General features: G+C 43.2%; 1 protein-coding gene across 9 annotated transcripts in view; it reads left to right on the plus strand.

Moving 5' to 3' along the window:
- The first annotated feature begins 236 nt into the window (after positions 1-236).
- Positions 237-19,478, plus strand: part of TTC12 (tetratricopeptide repeat domain 12) — a 308,494-nt gene continuing 289,252 nt past the window's right edge. For 6 of the 9 annotated variants that reach the window (XR_011022127.1, XR_011022128.1, XM_068240772.1 and 3 more), the window contains exons 1-2: positions 237-300; positions 16,367-16,443. Coding sequence is in view for 7 of the 9 variants with exons in the window: in XM_068240772.1 (XP_068096873.1) it covers positions 16,392-16,443 (52 nt within the window). In the remaining 2 variants the exon portion in view is untranslated. Of the gene's footprint in view, positions 301-333; positions 437-16,366; positions 16,444-19,478 lie in introns of those variants that run through there. The other 3 variants (XM_068240770.1, XM_068240769.1, XM_068240771.1) reach the window with 3 other exon arrangements.

Here is a 19,478-nt window from a genome sequence, read left to right on the forward strand (position 1 = left end):
TCTGATTTTGGTAATGGTAGAGAAAAATAATGTTCAGTTTGCATTGCAACTTTTTGTACAGCAGGTTATTTTTACTACAACCAGTGTATTGGAATTGTGCTGTGTGCAGTGCAGATGAACCAGAGAGGCGTGTCTGGCAAAGGGCGGTCAGTGAGGGAGGAAAGTGCTTTGTAACTCTTCTGCTGTGTTTACTTGTTGCTAGGTAACGCCAGCTTCCTACTCCCTGTGCCTGTAGCGTACACGCAGTGAGGGTTCTGTGCACGTGTATCCTGGAGCAGCGTGACGTTACTGCTGCAGCAGGTATAGATATTGGATTGCTACGTTTTTCTGTCAGTGATCATTCTATAGCTCTTGCTGAGCAGGTTGTAAATACAGGAAAGTACAGCAATGATTACTTCTGCATTGATATCTCCCTGGTCTGTCATTGCTTGTGAAGGTAGCATAGTCATGTGGCAAACATCCCTGGTGCAGTTGCATACATTAATGTACTGTTTACAATATTAAATGCTTCAGTGTAATGTTTATAAATGCACTTATAAGTTAGGTGTACCTGTAAATATATGAAGTCAACCCCTAATTGCACACTAGGAAACACTGAAATCATAATTAGTTGCTTATTGTAATATTCTGATCTGATGACCTTATGGCTGGGTATAGTTCACTAACATTTCACCATTTACCAGAGTGCTGTGGCTTCTGTCACCTTCTCTTTCTATCCTTTCGCCAAAGCTAAATGACAAGCATTTTCACTGACTGTCCACTGACACATTGCAACCGCTGCTTGTCAGTTAATCAGTTATTTTTGCATGCATTGCTAACAAATTGCCCAACAAATGGAGCTACAAAACACCTCAATGTGAAAGGAGCCTATGGAGGCTGCCATCTTTGTTCTGTAATTAACTCTGCAAGACAGCCAGGCAACTGGCATTGTTTATAAGGGAATGAAGAATGCAGGCTCCATATTCCCCTCACCTCCCTATCTTATATGCCATGACCTATTGCAGTGATAGGCAAACTTGGCTCTCCAGCTGTTAAGGAACTACAAGTACCACAATGCATATACCTTTATGAATCATGACTGTGGCTGTCAGACTCCTGCAATGCATCGTGGGACTTGTAGCTCCTTAAAGGGGAACTGAAGAGAGAGGTATATGGAGGTTGTCATGTTTATTTTCTTTTAGACAATACCAGTTGCCTGGCAGCCCTGCTGATCCTCTGCCTCTAATACTATTAGACATAGCCCCTGAACAAGCATGCAGCAGATCAGGTGTTTCAGTGGTTCAGACTTATAAGTCTGATCTGACAAGACTAGCTGCATGCTTGTTTCTGGTTTTAATCAGATACTACTGCAGAGAAATAGACCAGCAGGGCTGCCAGGCAACTGGTATTGATTAAAAGGAAATAAACAGGACAGCCTCCATATACCTCTCTCTTCAGTTCCCCTTTAACAGCTGGAGAGCCAAGTTTGCCTATCACTGACCTATTGCATACCTGCAGCAGCTTGTGTCATTGTGTCTTCCAAGCAGTTTATATGCTTTCTGCTCAATACTGTAATAATGTTATGGTTTCTGCTTGTGATGTATGATGGGGGATACGGGACGTGGAATCCAGGGCTGTGAACACATGCTAGGTTCTTGACTGAGGGGCCTCTGAACAGTTGCCCAGGCCTAGAAACATTTAGGCTGATTTTACACTATGCTGCTGCGGTGATCACGTGTCAGGGGACCATGCTGCGCGGTCACCGCGCTGCACAAATTCTTCTTCATATCACCCTGTGGCAGAGTGAGTCAAACAGGTTAATAGTCATAGCTCCGCAGCCTGCTCAGTGACATACTCCCTGCTGGGTAAGAAGTATGTCGCTGGGATTGCCCCTGGTCTGTACATGTGCGCCGCGTCACCATTCACACTTACTGCGTTACCGGTAGACTTCCATTATCCAAGCACCATGCATTGCAGCAGCTCATGTCATGTGTCTTTTAAGTAGCTTATATGCGCACCACACCGCACAAATCCTTCTTCATATGACCCTGCGCCGACAAGGTCATATGCATAGCGCCGCCCCCCGCTCAGTGAGGTACTCCCTGCTGGGCAAAAAGTATGTCACTGGGATTCCCCTTGGTCCGTGCATGCGTAGCGCGATACACCTCTTCTCTTTGTTCATGCTTGCTGCGTGGACCATAGACTTCCATTACCCCAAGCACCGTGCGTTAAGCGTGGTGCTTGCGGTAACGTGCTGCAGTCTTTGCGTCAGAATTAAGGCAGGATGACCACTTCCAGCACCACGTGTGAAAGGCCCCATTGACTTGTGTTGTCCTTGCATTACCCTGCGGTAAAACAGGGTAACGCAACGTACACTTGCAATGCAAATGTAAAGGGGCCTGAAAGAAAGAGTATCACTGCTGCATGTCTGACTCCATTAATCTAATTAGGCACAAATGGGAGTCCTCTTTCATGTAATAATGAATCCTTTTGTATGTGTTATTTCTATACAAGTGTTACAATACAAGGACAAACTATACTCCCTTTAAAACTTAGCAAAAAGGCAAACAAATCACACCATTTTAAATATTCCATCAATTATAGTGTACTGGCAGCAGGTTGCCACAGGGAGTTATTAGCGTTGATTGCTGCATGTCAGTACTTTAAGGAGGCTGTAAATTTACCAGCTATAAGTGTATTGGGGGTTCTCTACTGACTCAGACAAAAAATGTCCCAGGGAATAACGAGCTTTGATGTGCCTAAGATATATGGGCATATCGCCTGTCCTACTGTACAGAGCAGAAAGACGGTCATTTGCTTCTTGGCCAATGCTGATCATGTGTGGTCCCGCAGAAGAAACACCAAACTGGGATATTAATGCTGACACTAACACTAGCTGGTCGCCCGGCGTTGCCCGGGTATGTAATTGGCTAGTGTTAGCTCTGCCTACTTTTTCTAATCCTAACACACAATTACTCAAGGATGACCTAGTTTGTGAGCTTTGCGGTCTTTGGCATCAATAATTGACATTGAAATGAAATAAATCTAATTGGCTGTGGCTCATCTCCTTTGAAAATCAATAGGTGAATTTTGATTAGCTTTTGTAGGCTCCACCCACTTTTCTGAATATTAATCCCAGTCACCCAATGACCAACTGTGCAAAGTTTTAGAACCCTGCCATTGACAGTATAAGAAAAACAAAAGTTTGCTTTCTTAAAACAGAAAGAATTTGCGATAATTCAGGTTGGAGTGAGCTTAAAATGTCGCCCAGTGTATTACTGTTGAATATATGCAAATGAACCATTGTTACTCTTAAAAGCTAAACACACCTCCAGAACTGCTGGAATGCAATGATGTGTCATTTTGTTAATTTGTACAGAGCCATAATAATCCAACATGCGTACAAGGCTATTAGCCCCATGCACAGAAAAAGCGTGCATGAGTAGCCACGGGCCCCACAATGCAGCAGGGCCCTTCCGGTTGTTCCCCGAAGGGAAACTTCCCCCTTTGCCTTCGGCTCAGGGGGTGGCATCCTCCAACACCCGAGGGGTTGGAGGATCCTGGAGTCCTCCGAGGAGGACCCCTACTGCGCCCAGTGGTTACCCAAAGGGCCTGACCATGTGGCAACCGTGTCCACATGTTCCGGGTGGCTCCCCCGAGAGGGAGCCGGGTGGGAACCGAAGTCCCTGGTGCCAGCAAGCTGGCCCCGACCTTGCGGCCGGAGTGATAAAAATTCCGCACTCTCCCTAGCCAAAAGGCCAGGGAGCTGCGTTAGTTGGCTATGCATATGGGCAGTACAGACCAAAGCACCCTACTTCCGCCTGAGATCTGCCACATCTCAGGTTTTTTCAGGTGCACCTGACTGTTTTGGATTGTTTGATCCTCATCAGTACATGGCATGGATTAATTTAGCTCTATGCAGTAGGGCTTGTAACACCGAGAGGTACAGACTAACCAGCACGCTCATGGTGACCCAGAACTCAATGGAGTAAGGGACTAAAATGGTCCTAAACGCCCCCTTACTAAGATGTTAAGAAAAACAAAAGTTTGCTTTCTTAAAACAGAAAGAATTTGCGATAATTCAGGTTGGAGTGAGCTTGAGATGTCTCCCAGGGCATCACTGCTGAATGTATGCAAATTAACCATTGTGCCCTTAGAAGCTAAACACACCTCCAGTGTAACAGTGTAAGAATGGCTGCAGTTTACATTTTCCAGTGAAATTTGTATTTGTCTCCGCCCCCTTTTTGGTTATGGGAATAAAAAGTATTCTATACTTTATTCCAGGTAATGTACTATGTGTGTGCCAAATTTCAATTTACATTCTAGCAGTGAAATTTGTATTTTTTACCACCCACTGATGTCCTAATGTTTCCCGGGTATGTATTTGGCTACTGTTGGCTGTGGCCACTTTTTCTAACCCTAACACACAATTGTCAATAGTCAATAACCAAGTTGGTGAGAATTGTGGTCTTTGGCATGAATAATTTTCATCGAAATGAAACACATCTGATTTGCTGTTTGTGGCCCCACCCCTTTTCTAAATATTTAACCCCAGTCACCCAATGATCAACTGTACCAGGTTTGAGGCTTGTGCCATTAACAGTGCAAAAATGGCAGCAATTAAATATTTGCCTTGAAAATCAATAGGTGAATTGTGATTGGTTTTTGTAGGCTCCACCCACTTTTCTGAATATTAATCCCAGTCACCCAGTGACCAACTGTGCAAAGTTTTAGAACCCTACAATTAATAGTGTAAGAATGGCTGCAGTTTACATTTTCCCAGTAAAATTTGTGTTTGTCTCCACCCACTGACTTGGCATTGCCCAGGTATGTATTTGGCTGGTGTTGGCTCCGCCCACTTTTTCTAACCCTAACACAAAATTACTTAATGACCAAGTTTGTGAGCTTTGCGGTCTTTGGCATCAATCATTTGCATTGAAATAAAATAAATATGATTGGCTGTGGCTCCACCCCTTTTATGAATTTAAACCCCAATCACCCAATGGCCAACTGTACCAGGTACAGGTGATTAACAGTGCAAGATGCTTGTGCCATTAACAGTGCAAGAATGGCATCAATTAAATATCCCCCTTAAAGATTAATAGGTTGATTTTGTTTTGCTTTTGTAGGCTCCACCCACTTTTCTGAATATTAATCTCAGTCACCCAGTGACCAACTGTGCAAAGTTTGAGAACCCTACCATTAATAGTGTAAGAATTGCTGCAGTTTACATTTTCTCAGTGAAATTTGTATTTGTCTCCGCCTACTGATGACCCGGCATTGCCCGATTATGTATTTGGCAGGTGTTGGCCACGCCCACTTTTCCTAACCCTAACACCCAATGGGCTCTATTCATAAACTGTTACCGCAAGTTTTCCGCGGATTTTCCCGTCCATTTAGCAAAGTGGGCATTCATAAAAGCTGTTCCCGCATAAAAATCTACAATCCCCCAGCAGAGCGAGAAATTTCCGCCTTCTCCAGTGTTTTTCTAGATTTATCTAGAAAAAAGTAACAAAATGGCCATTCATAAAGATTAGAGGAAGCGGTATGTGGATGGGAAATACCACTTCCTCTGATTTTGCGGATTACATACAAGTGAATGGGACAGACCTCCCAGAGAGAGCAGTGCACGGAGGGACTCTGCCGGCTGAAGTGTTTCCGCATGCCTTCCGACAGCTTACCGCCAGCTTTCAGCGGGAGATCTCCGCACTTGCATCGCAGCTGGCAAGATTTTTTTGAATGACCACCCAGAAGTGTAAAATACCGCTGCGGTATTTTCCCTCCAGGAGTTTTTTCGCCACAACTTTTTTATGAATAGAGCCCAATTACTCAATGACCAAGTTTGTGAGCTTTGCGGTCTTTGGCATCAATAACCTGCATTAAAATGAAACAAATCAGATTGGCTGTTTGGGGCTCCACCCCCTTATACAAATTTAAACCCCAGTCACGCAATGATCAACTGTACCAGGTTTGAGTCTTGTGCCATTAACAGTGCAAGAATGGCAGCAATGAAATATTCCCCTGAAAAATAAATAGGTAATTTTTTAATTGTTTTTTGTAGGCTCCACCCACTTTTATGAATATTAATCCCAGTCACCCAGTAACCAACTGTGCAAAGTTTGAGAACCCTACCATTAGCACTGTAAGAATTGCTGCTGTTTACATTTTCCCAGTAAAATTAGTATTTGTCTCCGCCCACTTATGACCCTGCATTGCCCGCTTGTGTATTTGGCTGGTGTTGGCTGTGCCCACTTTCCTAACCCTAACACACAATTAATCAATTACTCAATTACCAAGTTTGTGAGCTTTGCGATGTTTGGCAACAATAATTTGCATTGGAATGAAACAAATCTGATTTACTATTTGTGGCCCCACCCCCTTTCTGAAATTGAACCCCAGTCACCCAATGATCAACTATACCAGGTTTGAGACTTGTGCCATTAACAGTGCAAGAATGGCAGGTTTGAGGCTTGTGCCATTATAACAGTGCAAGAATGGCAGAAATATTCCCCTTGAAAATCGACCAACTGTGCAAAGTTTGAGAACCCTACCATTAACAGTGTAAGAAAAACAAAAGTTTGCATAATCCAACATGCATACAGACTGTTTTGGATTGTTTGATCCTCATCAGTGCATGGCATGGATTAATTTGGCTCTATGTAGTAGGGCTTGTAACACCGAGAGGTACAGACTAACCAGCAAGCTCATGGTGACCCAGAACTCATTGGAGTGTGTAAGGGACTACAATGGTCCTAAAAGCCCCCTTACTAAGATGTTAAGAAAAACAAAAGTTTGCTTTCTTAGCACAGAAAGAATTTGCGATAATTCAGGTTGGAGTGAGCTTGAGATGTCTTCCAGTGCATCACTGCAGAATATATGCAAATTAACCATTGTTACCCTTAGAAGCAGAGCCGGATTAAGGCTAAATGGGGCCCTAAGCAAAGTAACTGATTTGGGCCCCCCATCATGTTGTAATAGAATCAGAAGATGCAGCTGCACAGCAACATGCCGCACACACCGGGGCAGCCGAGCTACTGGTTGCTATGGGCAACAGCCCGCTTTCCTCTGTGGGTGCACAATGCAGGGAATAGCAGCGGCAAAATGCAGAGTGAGAGATGAATGGCTGGGACATTTGCACTCAGGGGCTGGGGAACCCCTGTGAAGAGGGCACCAGATATCACAGCAACAGCACTTTCCCCCTGCATCTCCAGCCTGGCAATAGCAGAAAGCTCTGGACACCGCCAAACCGGAAGCCGTTCCCCAGACAGAATTACATAACCACCCCCACCACCGAACAACTGATTTCCTCCCAAACTAGACAGCCACCATGCAGCCTCCATCCCAGTGAATACGATAGTCCAGCAGAGAAGGCAGCCACAGCGGGGGAGAATGACAGCACCAGATGACATTCACCTATTGCGATCCAAGCAATAGAGGTCCCGTCATCCGGAGCCCATCTGTCTCCTCTAGAGTGCTGCCGCTCTGTTACTACTACTATTACTACTTCCTACTTCCTGTCTGATCTGAGAATCAGGAAGTTCAGAGCGAGCGGCTGCACTGTAGAAGAGACAGATGGGTTTCAGATGACGGGATCTCTATCGCTTGGATCATGGATAGGTGAGTGAGCGTTTGCCATCTGCTGCTATCATTCTTGCTGCAGCTGTGGTTCTCTGTGGGAAGGGAGTGCGGAGTGGGCAGCGGCAGAGTGCACAGTAGCAGGAGGGGGACCTAGGAGGAGAGCCTGGCTCTGAAGACAATCAGCAGCGCACGGCATCATTTGACAAGACAAGACAAATAACATTTATATCTCTCTTTTCTCCTGGCGGACTCAAAGCGCCAGAGCTGCAGCCACTAGGACGCGCCCTATGGGCAGTAGCAGTGTTAGAGAGACTTGCCTAAGGTCTCCTACTGAATAGGTGCTGGCTTACTGAACAGGCAGAGCCGAGATTCGAACCCTGGTCCCCTGTGTCAGAGGCAGAGCCCTTAAAGGGACTCCGAGCAGTGCCTGTGGGTATGCCTTTAAGCATACCCACAACTAATTAATTACATCCTCACACCTACCAGCATGATGTTTGTAATTATATCCCCCTGGGTACCTTATATTTCATTGCATTGTGCTGAATTGAGCTGCCGACTTTGGAGAAAAGTCGTCCTGTGGCCGTGATTTCAATCGCGAAAATAGCAAAAACTAAAAGGCATAGGGTCATTTATATATCATTGGAAAGAGGAGAAAGAGAGCTTTAAAATGATATGCATCTTTCCATAGTTACTGCACTGCTCAGAGTCCCTTTAACCATTATACCATCCAGCTACCGCTGACAGGATGGTGAAGGCTGGTTTATGTGCTGATGGGGCCCCTTTGACTCTGAATGGGGCCCCAAGCGACTGCTTTTGTTGCCTGGTCGGTAATCCGGCCCTGCTTAGAAGCGAAACACACCTCCAGAACTGCTGGAATGCAATGATGGGTCAGCTTGTTAATGTGTACAGAGCCATAATAATCCAACATGCAATGGTCCTAAAAGCCCCCTTACTAAGATGTTAAGAAAAACAAAAGTTTGCTTTCTTAAAACAGAAAGAATTTGCGATAATTCAGGTTGGAGTGAGCTTGAGATGTCTCCCAGTGCATCACTGCTGAATATATGCAAATTAACCATTGTGCCCTTAGAAGCTAAACACACCTCCAGTGTAACAGTGTAAGAATGTCTGCAGTTTACATTTTCCAGTGAAATTTGTATTTGTCTCTTTTTGGTTATGGGAATAAAAAGTATCCTATACTTTATTCCAGGTAATGTACTATGTGTGTGCCAAATTTCATTCAAATCCGTTCAGCCGTTTTTGCGTGATCGAGTAACAAACATCCAAACATCCAAACTTTCCCATTTATTATATTAGTAGGATGTAAAAAAAATTTAACACAAAAAAAACCTCTTTCATTCATAATCATTTCAGGGAATTCTCCCAGAAAATACTCTTGACCTCTAGCCTGGTCACCTCCTTTGGAACTCTATCACAGCTTGTCTGTGACACTTCGAGCCTGGAAACTTTCAAACGCATGATTAAAAGGACACTGTAGTAAGAGGGATGCGGAGGCTGCATTATTTTTTTTTCCTTTTAAAGATTGGTAGTTGCCTAACACTCTCTGTGAACCTTTTTGCTGCAGTAATATCACACACCTGAAACTAGCATGTGGCTAATATGACCAGCCTTTAATCCCAGCACCAGATGCTATTTCTGGGTCTTTCGCAGAAAGTGTCAGCCTCCTTCCACATTGCATCTGTTGCATTCAATTGCATCACAATGCAATAGCATACATCTTCAGCGGCAGTGAAACATACTTCAATGTACTTTTTACTGTATGCATCCCATGCGACTTTCCATCACGTTGCCATCATATTGCAACACAACATGCATAATATGAAAGTGGCCTTAGAGATAAGATCAGCAGGCCACCTAGGAAAAGAGAAAAAAAAGAGTCAGATTTCATATCCCGCTCACCACAGTGGGGTTGATTTACTAAAGCGTGCTAATGCGTAGAGTTTTACGCGCGCTAACAACGTTTTTTTGCACAGCCATCTACATAACGCATATCTACATAAAGCGCGCTTGGCGTTACGCTGTAAGCGCACTAAAATTTCCTAACACGCGCGCTATAAAATAGCACGGTTTAGAGAATCAACCCCAGTGTCTCATAATTTTGCATAGTCAGATGTTGTCATCCACTAGCCCCTTTAAATGTTCAACCAGTGTTTTTCTAGCCCACTATTCTCTAGATTGTAAGCTTGCAAGGGCAGAACCCCCCCCCCCCTTCCCCCAGTGGTAGATTCTGCACAGGTGTGTGTGTGTGTGTGTGTGTGTGTGTGTGTGTGTGTGTGTGTGTGTGTGTGTGTGTGTGTGTGTGTGTGTGTGTGTGTGTGTGTGTGTGTGTGTGTGTGTGTGTGTGTGTGTGTGTGTGTGTGTGTGTGTGTGTGTGTGTGTGTGTGTGTGTGTGTGTGTGTGTGTGTGTGTGTGTGTGTGTGGTTGGGGGCTACTGTTACACCACTGATTACTGACGTTGTGTTACAATCTGCGTTTGCCTATTGAAAAAAACAGTGACCACCTTGGTAGGAAGGCTGATTGTTTTATAGTGTCCTCTATGTCCTGAGGTATGGCATATATTTCTATATTCATTGCTACAGGGAAACATATTTATGAAGTTCTAGGGCTTCACACTATGAGCGGATTTGTAAAGCGCTGGCGTTTTTAGAAATCACTCTAATAGCGCTTGTGCAATGTTTTCCTGTGAGAGTGTTCACATATGAGCGTTCGATTTCTTTGAAATCGAAAACACGCCACATCTACCATTTTCTGAGTGCTTTGGCTCAATGGAAGGTATAGGGAAATCTCAAAGCGCTTGAAAAAGCGATTTCCGGAACGCTTTTATGAATAATTACACTGTATTTATTCATTTCTGGGTCAAAGAGTTCACTTCCCGATTGACGTCAGAAAGTGAAAAAATGATTCACTCTGCAAACGCACTTAGAAAACCGTTTTTCTGAGCGCAACATGCAAAAAGCTTAATAAATTGCTCAGCGCTTGCGATTTATAATGAACAAGGCCTCACTTTAAAGCGCAATTGTCAGCCATAAAATCAAAATCCATTTACCCACTGCTTTGTGTTTATTATGTAGTCCACATGCAGTCTGCTTTGCAAGCATTCCTATATACTCATAAATGTGTCTGCTGTAATGAATCTTATCTTAGTCAGCCTGGCTCTATTCTGGTACATTGCCGGGAGGAGGGAAGCTTGTTATCTCCCCTCCCACATTCCTGCTTCTCACCGATTGGCTGAGGGCAGTTCATTGTGACATGCTGAGGCTGAGAAGGGAAATACACCTCACCTCTCTGCAGAAGCTGCTGAAAGATCTGTGCTGTGCTCACGTGTGTTTATAAAGCAAGCTAGGTATAAGGAGAAGGAGAAAAACAGAGTAAGGGAGGAAATAACACAGGATTGGCTTTAGTCAGAGGCAGTAAAGATGGAAATAATATGTAACAGTCACTGAAATTAAAACTTGGACAGTACAATACACATGTTATGTAAGCAGAACAAGTATGCATCTACTTATATATGTTTTTTTGTTTCCACTGGGATAGTATGGGTGCCCCTGCTGCTTTAAATGTATCTGTCTGTTTCTCTATGATCGCTTAAGCCCACCTATCTGATTTCTCCCTTTATCTTTTAACTACATTGATTATTATCATGCCCTGTTAGTGCTCTGCAAAATAATGTTTACTGTACAATTGATTGTAATGCACGTGTTGAGGATTAGGTGTAATCTGACACTGGACTGTTTAGCAATGTGCAGGAATGGTAGCGGAACAACAACTAATCATACAAATCCACAGCAGATCATACTTGGCTGCCTGGATTCCCTTGGCAGAACCGAAAGAGTCAACATGTTACTCCAGCCAACAGGTTACCGCTTCACTAGGCAAACTATAAATCAGCTTCATTGCTTTTGCTGGGATCTGTGTGTTTGGTGCTGACCTATTTAAGGCCTGTGACACCAATGAAAACAAAGAAACGTATTAAATAATGGATATTGGCATTTTTTAACTTGTCAGCACCTTAACTGGAAATAAAGCAAAAATGTAACTTTCTTTTCTTATTGTATTAGTTTTTGATTCCACCTCCCAGTACTAATGTTTTCCTAGTCCTGTGTAGCGACAGACCTTGTGACAGTCATTGTTATCTCTGCCTATGAACTCCATTTTTACTTACCTGGGACTTCTTGCAGCCCCCTGCAGTCATCCTGTGCCCGCACTGTCATTCCGCTACCCTCCAGCCAGCAGCGACGGCCCCCTCACAGCTGGCTGGCTGCGCACCTCCTCATCTCGTCCGCATGCACGGCAGTGTTCTGCACATGCACACATGGAAGATCGCTGTGCATGTGCAGACCGCTCCCGAAAATGGGAGCGAGATCAGGATGTGCAAGGTTCGGGGATATGCATGCACAGTAGCCTGCAACTGGCCAGGCCCAGCCAGCTTTAAGGGAGTCATGGAAGGAAGGCATGGGCGCAGCATAACTGCAGAAGGCTGAATTATTTCTATAAAGCCATCAAACTAGGAAAGAGAGACTGGGAGGGTCCTTGTTTATCCCCCCGCCCCCACTCAATGTATCATGGAGCGAGGTGTAACTATCTCCCAGGTCCCTTTAAAGAGAATCTGTACTCTAAAATTCTTACAATAAAAAGCATACCATTCTATTCATTATGTTCTCCTGGGCCCCTCTGTGCTGTTTCTGCCACTCCCTGCTGCAATCCTAGCTTGTAATTGCCAGTTTTAGGCAGTGTTTACAAACAAAAGACAAAAGGCATATGATAGGCTGAGAGGAGCTCAGGCTGTGATTCACACAGAGCCTGCAGGGCGCGTGGAGAGGGTGGATATAGCTTCTATCCTATTACAAACAGATCAGCACATTCTTGCCTGAGTGCCTGAGCCCGACAAAGCTGTCAGAGGAAAGAAGATTAGATTATATAAAAGAGATAATACAGCCACTGTGCCACTAGGAAAGGCTGCAGTAAGACAGACCATATTAAAACAGGTATAGGAGCTTATAGGATAGAAGAAATAAGGCTGAACATTTTGTTACAGAGTCTCTTTAAGGATACCTCGCACTTTAAAACATACAAAATCTCGCCGGTTGGCTTGTTTGTGGTGTGGTAAGCATGAGCATGAATAAGGTATAGTTGAGCCTTCACACCACTCCTGCTGACTAGCTAGCCAGTGGGTTTTCTTTACTTTTGTTGTGGTGAGTAGTGATACGATTCTGAGTTCCCTGATCTATCACCACACCATAAACAAGCCAACCAGTGAGATTTTGTATGTTTTAAAGAGACTCTGTAACATCAGAAACATCCCCTGGGGGGTACTCACCTCGGGTGGGGGAAGCCTCCGGATCCTAATGAGGCTTCCCACGCCGTCCTCTGTCCCACGGAGGTCTCGCTGCAGCCCTCCGAACAGCCGGCGACTGTGCCGACTGTCAGTTCAATATTTACCTTTGCAGGCTCCAGCGGGGGCGCTGTGGCTGCTTTCGGCTCAGAAATAGATGGAAATACCCGATCTCCGTCGGGTCAGCTCCTGCGCCTGCGCAGTAGAGCAGACCCGACGGCGATCGGGTATTTCCGCCTACTTCTGAGCCGACAGCCACCAGAGCGCCTGTACAGGAGCCGGGAAGGTAAATATTTACGTTGCCGCTGTACGGAGGGCTGCAGCGAGACCCCTGAGGGATGGAGGACGGCGTGGGAAGCCTCATTAGGATCCTGAGGCTTCTCCCACCCGAGGTGAGTACCCCCCAGGGGACGTTTTGACGTTACAGCTCCTCTTTAACTACTACTTGACCACTGAGGGTTTTTTCCCCTTTTGGACCAGAGCAATTTTCACCTGTTTGCGCTCCTCCCTTTCTTTCGCCAATAACTTAATTACTACTAATCACAGCGTAATGGTCTATATCTTGTTTTTCTCGCCACCAATTAGGCTTTCTTTGGAAGGTACAGTATGCTAAGAATTATTTTGTCCTAAACGCATTTTAACATGGATAATAAGAAAAAAAAAGAAAAAAATGCATTATTTCTCAGTTTTTGGCCAGTATAGTGTTATTATATTATAGTGTTAAAATAAAGCGTTCTACTGTGGCTAAAAGCCACACAATTTATTTGCTCATTTATTCCAGTTATTGCAACGTTTAAAAAATGTCCCTAGTACAATGCATGGCGCCAATTTTTTATTTGGAAATAAAGGTGCATTTTTTCAGTTTTGCGTCCATCACTAATTACAAGCCCATAAATTGAAAATTTATAGTAGTATACCACCTTGACATAAATATTAAAAAAGTTCAGTCCCTAAGGTAACTACATATATATCTGATACTGATATACATCTGATATATATCTGATACTGTCTATCATTCACTCCCAAAAAGTCCTAAAGGGAAACAGCTCTAAAAAATTATGTAATAGATAAAATTGCTTGTTTTCTTACAATATTTATTTGTAAATGATTTAGTCAATGTAAAATCTTCCTCGATTTATATTTTGAAATGAAATACAGGTAGCAACATTTTTACTGCTGGCAGGTTAAATGTTTTTTTACCCTGTGTTCCAATGTCAGTAGAAATACACATACGCCATACATGATTCAGATTTTGTTCAAATAGAGAAATGTAATAGATTTTGTTTAAAGAATTTAAAAAATCAAACTGATACGCCATGATCAATTTATTTTTAATGCAAAACATTATTTTAAAAAAATGTAGTTTTCTATCTGATGCTTCCAAACATATCTGATAAGATATTTATTGAAAAATTTTGAAAAAAAATATTTTTCTTCTATCAAAAACTATACTATTTTACATGTTTCTATACTAGCAATACATTACATTATAATTTTTTTTTTAGATTTTTTTTTTTCTTAGATCTTTTAAATTCAATGAGTTTTTTAATTGATAGTATTGTTTGAAAAATCATACAATTCCATGCTCTATTCAATTTTTTTCTTAAAACTGATATGCATTTCCCACCATGGCTAATAGATTAAAGGGAACCTTAACTGAGAGGGATATGGATGTTTTCTTTTAAACAGTAATTAATAGCAGTTGCTTGTCAGTCCTACTGATCTCTTTGGCTGCAGTAGTGACTGAATCACACACCTGAAACAAGCATGCAGCTAATCCAGTCTGACTTCATTCAGAGCATCTGATCTGCATGCTTGTTGAGGGGCTGTGGCTAAAGTTATTAGAGACACAGGATCAGCAGGAAAGTCAGAAAACTGGTATTATTTTAAAAGGAAAAATCCATATCCTGCTCAGTTTAGGTTCCCTTTAAAGGATCCAAAATCTTTCTATGCTGTCAATCATTTCAAAAACGTGGAAATTGAACATCTTGGTTGAACCATTTATCATCACCTTTAAGATATGCATTCACATGCTTAGAATAAATATGCAGAGATCAGACCAGATATGTGTAAAGAAACTATCATACAGAGTTGGGCAACAGTGGTGGGTCTGGAGAAGCTGGCAGAGTGAAGATGTGTTGAGCTGGTGTATGGTACACAGCAGTGTTTTTCAATTCAGTCCTCAAGTACCCCCAACAGTGCATGTTTTGCAGAAAACCACAGATGTAGTTAATTAGCAAGGCTGTGTAGTCGGTCCAAAAATCATCAGACTCCAACTCGGACTGCTCAGTTTATGAAACCACCGACTCAAGGTATTCAAAATTGTTCTGACTCCACACCCCTTGCAAGGCTATCAAGTGGGCACAAATGTCATCCAACTCCTCGACTCCACAGCCCTGTTAATAAGCTCGGCTAAGACACAATTTACCTTACCTGTGAATGTTTGTGGTTTTCTGCAAAACATGCATTGTTAGGGTTAATTACTTGCTGTCATCGCATGGCAAAAATTCCATCATAGTGTGAATCATTTGTGATCTGGTAGTGTCGATGTTTAAATTCAGCATAGTCGATTTGAAACACCTGAATACTCCCTTCTGCCGCTGTTCAGCTCTGAACAAGTGGACAGGGTCTGGAGGAGTGACTCCAATACTTCCTCCTTTTGGTTTGGAAGGAGCAAGCATCAATCTTGTGAATCGCAGCATGACTTGCAAGCCAGTGAACTCCTCCGGACCCTGTCCACTTGTTTGGTGCTGAACACCGACAGGTGGGACTATTTAGGTGTTTTGAAATGACTATGCCCAATTCAACACCAACACTATGATCCGGTAACAATATAGGGTTGAGTTGGCATATTTTTTTGTACATTAGAACCACAGCTTCTGTGGAAGTTAGCAAGTTAAACCAGTTGGGCAAAGGAGGAGGCATGTTATTTTAATGGACTACCGATTGTTCTAGTGTGTGCTGATAATAAAGGTTTGAGCTTAACAAAATATGTTTAGGGGCATATGCTCTCTTCTATTGTGATTAGACATTATGCCTGTCATAAGATACATTTATGCCTGCTATAAGACACCTAAACGAGCACAGTTAGGTCTTCATGGATGTTTTGTATGCTTAGACCCTTTAATTGTACTGTTTACCTATAGATGTTAAGCCCCAGTGTGTCTTGGTGGAGGGGATCATGTATGTTTAAGTTGAGGAAGCAGACTCTGCAAGTGTAACCTGCTAGTGTAAAAGGGACCTCAAAGGAAAGTTACATCCTTTACAGCAAGTCTAACAGTATGTGGACTGATTTATGTTACACATATAATTTTAGGAGGCAAGTGTTTTATTAGATGGATTTTTCTGTTTTTGGTCCACTTCACCATAAATTATCTAGTGAGTCTATGGTAAGACTCTTATAGGTGACAGTGACACACAACAATAAATTAAGAAGTTTCACTTTACCTCTTATCACAGTTGTGCATTTCAGGTTTCCTCAGTGATGTCTGTAGACCAGAGTTTGGAGAATTTTTTGAAGAATGTAGAAGAAATTTGTAAGTTTTTATGAATCATGTTTTCAAAGTTAACGTCATGTACATTAATAAATATTTCCTGATCTTTCTGCCTATCGGAAACATAAATTTATCCCCCCAGGGGAGAACTTGGTTCAGGGTTCTTTTAGAGTATCTCAGTACACCTCTCACATTTTTCTAAATATTTTGTTATATTTTTTCATAGAACAACACTGAAGGTATGACTTTTTGACACATTGTATCAAGTATCTGCTGTCCCACATTGTATCAAGTATCTGCTGTCCCATCAAAATAACTCAGCACGCAGCCCTTAATGTCTAGACCATTGGCAAAAAAGTGAGTAAACCCCTAAGTGAAGAATTTGAAAACTCTGAACACTTAGACATGTTCACGCCTGCGGGAAGTCATGTTTCTTGTTAGTGAAGCAGGGGTGTTAAATTTGATGTTAACACTACCATACTAGTCACCGTAAGTTCAATATGGCAGAAAACAATTGCTGCAGTTTACATATAATTAAACACTCGCTGCCACTTAAGGTCTTGAATGTTGCCTTCAGCTCCATCTTTGCTATGTGATTTTATTGCACAAATTAAAGAGCTATCTTTTTCACTTTAGCGGTGCTGCTGATACTTCTTTTTTTGCTATTTTTGAACTTGATGAGCAACAAGTTCTGATCAGCTATAGCACGCTAGTCTCCAATTAGAGTGCTGGGTCAAACAACTGTTTGCGGTCTTGAATGTATGTAATACCTTTATTGAAAATGAGTATGAAAAAACACCACAGCTGCCCTAAAAACAATTAAAATAATGCAGAGCGCTCCAATATATCCCACCACACAGCACACCAACACTCATCCCTTTCACTCTGGTACCAGTACCAATCCAATGATGTCCTCAGAGTGCTGGATATCGTGGCTGCTGTATTGGCATAAAGGATAAACATAGGCCGTTACAAGGCTCAAGCTGCACAATTTTCTTCCAGCTTTACACAACACAGATGCGGGGCAAAAAAGTTCTTACCACCCGACCAGCAAGTCAGATCGATCGTTCACCTTTCCCCGGCGTGATCCTGCTGGATAGGTTCCTCCTTCAGTCTTCAGCTCTACCCTGCCAGCAACTCAAAGGGGAGCCACGCTCAGCTGTTAGCTCTACCCTAGATAGCGGGTGCTAATGGGGAGCAGTGAAGAGAGCGGAGTTCCGCTTGCTGCAGCTCGGCCGGCCGCCTAGAAGGAGCGCTCAGGACGCATGTCATGGTGAAGCCCCACCCATCAACGCGTTGCGCCCGCCCACTGCGAGCTTCATCAGGATACCAACAATTGTTGCTCTACATAAAGATGGCCTTGGCTATACAAAGATTGCCAGCTCTGAAACCAAGCTGCAAGACCATACCGTGTTTAACAGGACAGGTTCCACTCAGAACAGGCATCACTTTGGTCGACCAAATTGGTCTGCATAGCTGTTCCAGAAGGAAGCCTCTTCTAAAGTTGATGCACAAGAAGGCCTGCAGTTTGCTGAAGACAATCAGACTTAAGACATGTACTGAAGACATACTAAGGACATGGTTGTTAGGGGCCATTTCCTGTGGTCTGATAAGACCAAGATAAAGTTATTTGGTTCAGATTGTGTCAAGTGTGTGTGGTGGCATCTAGGTGAGGAGTACAAAGACTAGTATGTCTTGCCTATAGTCAAGCATAGTGGTAGGAGTGTCATGGTTTGGGGCTGTATGAGTGTGGCTAGCACTGGGGAGCTACAGTTCATTGTTGGAACCATGAAGGCTCATATGTACATGGACATAGTAAAGCAGAGCATGATCCCCTCCCTTCGGAAACTGGGCCACAGGGCAATATAACAACATGGTAATGACCTAAAAAACTGCTCTAAGACGACCACTGCCTTGCTAAAGAAACTAAGGGTAAAGATGCTGGACTAGCCAAGCATATCTCCAGATGTAACCCCTATGGAGCCCGTGTGGGGCATTCTCAAATGAAAAGTGGAAAAGTGTGAAGTCTCTAACATCCACCAGCTATGACATGGAGTGGAGAAGAATTCCAGAGGCAACCTGTGAAGCACTAGTGAATTCCATGCCCGAGAGCGTTTAGGCCGTGCTGAAAAAAAATAAAAAAATAAAAAATAATAGTGGGCACACAAAATATTGACATTATGAGCATTATTTTATCATTCTTCATTTAGAGTGTACTCACTTTTGTTGACAGCATTTTAGACATTATGATTTTGATGGGACAGTAAATATACACTGTTAAACAAGCTGTACACTGACTACTGTATTTTCCGCCGTATAAGATGCACTTTTTCTCCCCCAAAAATGGGGAGAAATAGTCCCTGCATCTTTTACGGCTCAATGTTAAGAGCTGATAGCGTCAGTGGGACCTTTCTTACGTGGCATGTGGGTTTTAGTAGCCAGCCTCTGAGAAGAGGAATGCGGAGGCATGGGGGACACCGTTCGGAGGACGACTTCCGGATCCGATGTCACGCAGCACGTGACGTGTTTCGTCACTATAGACTTCTTCTGAAGAAGTCAATAGTGACAAAACGCGTCATGTGCTGCGTGACGTCGGATCCGGAAGTCGTCCTCCGAACGGCGTCCCCCGTGCTTCCGCATTCCTCCTCTCAGAGGCTGGCTACTAAGACCCACATGCCACGCAAGAAAGGTCCCACTGACGCTATCAGCTCTTAACATTGAGCTGAGGAACAGAACGGAATTCAGTGCGGTTGAACTATGTCCTAGGTCTAGGACATGCCACAAGAATATCTTGATCCATCCATAATGATGCCCATGTGAGGTCACGTGAGTCAAATCAAGTTTAAAGCTATCTGATTGAGGTTTGACCTAGAGTTAAGGGTCAGTAATGAATGCGTTAATGTGCAATATATAGAGGCATGCTAAAATGCATACAGGGTGACAACCAGACCTACTAAATCATCTCAATACACCATCCATCCGACAATCACATATGCGGAGCAATATATTTATGGGGCCCGAAGATTTATATATGCATATATACTATGGCTAAATTCACTAATAGGAGTGTACTCCAA

This window comes from Hyperolius riggenbachi, chromosome 6 (assembly GCF_040937935.1).
Source record: "Hyperolius riggenbachi isolate aHypRig1 chromosome 6, aHypRig1.pri, whole genome shotgun sequence".
Lineage (NCBI taxonomy): Eukaryota > Metazoa > Chordata > Amphibia > Anura > Hyperoliidae > Hyperolius > Hyperolius riggenbachi.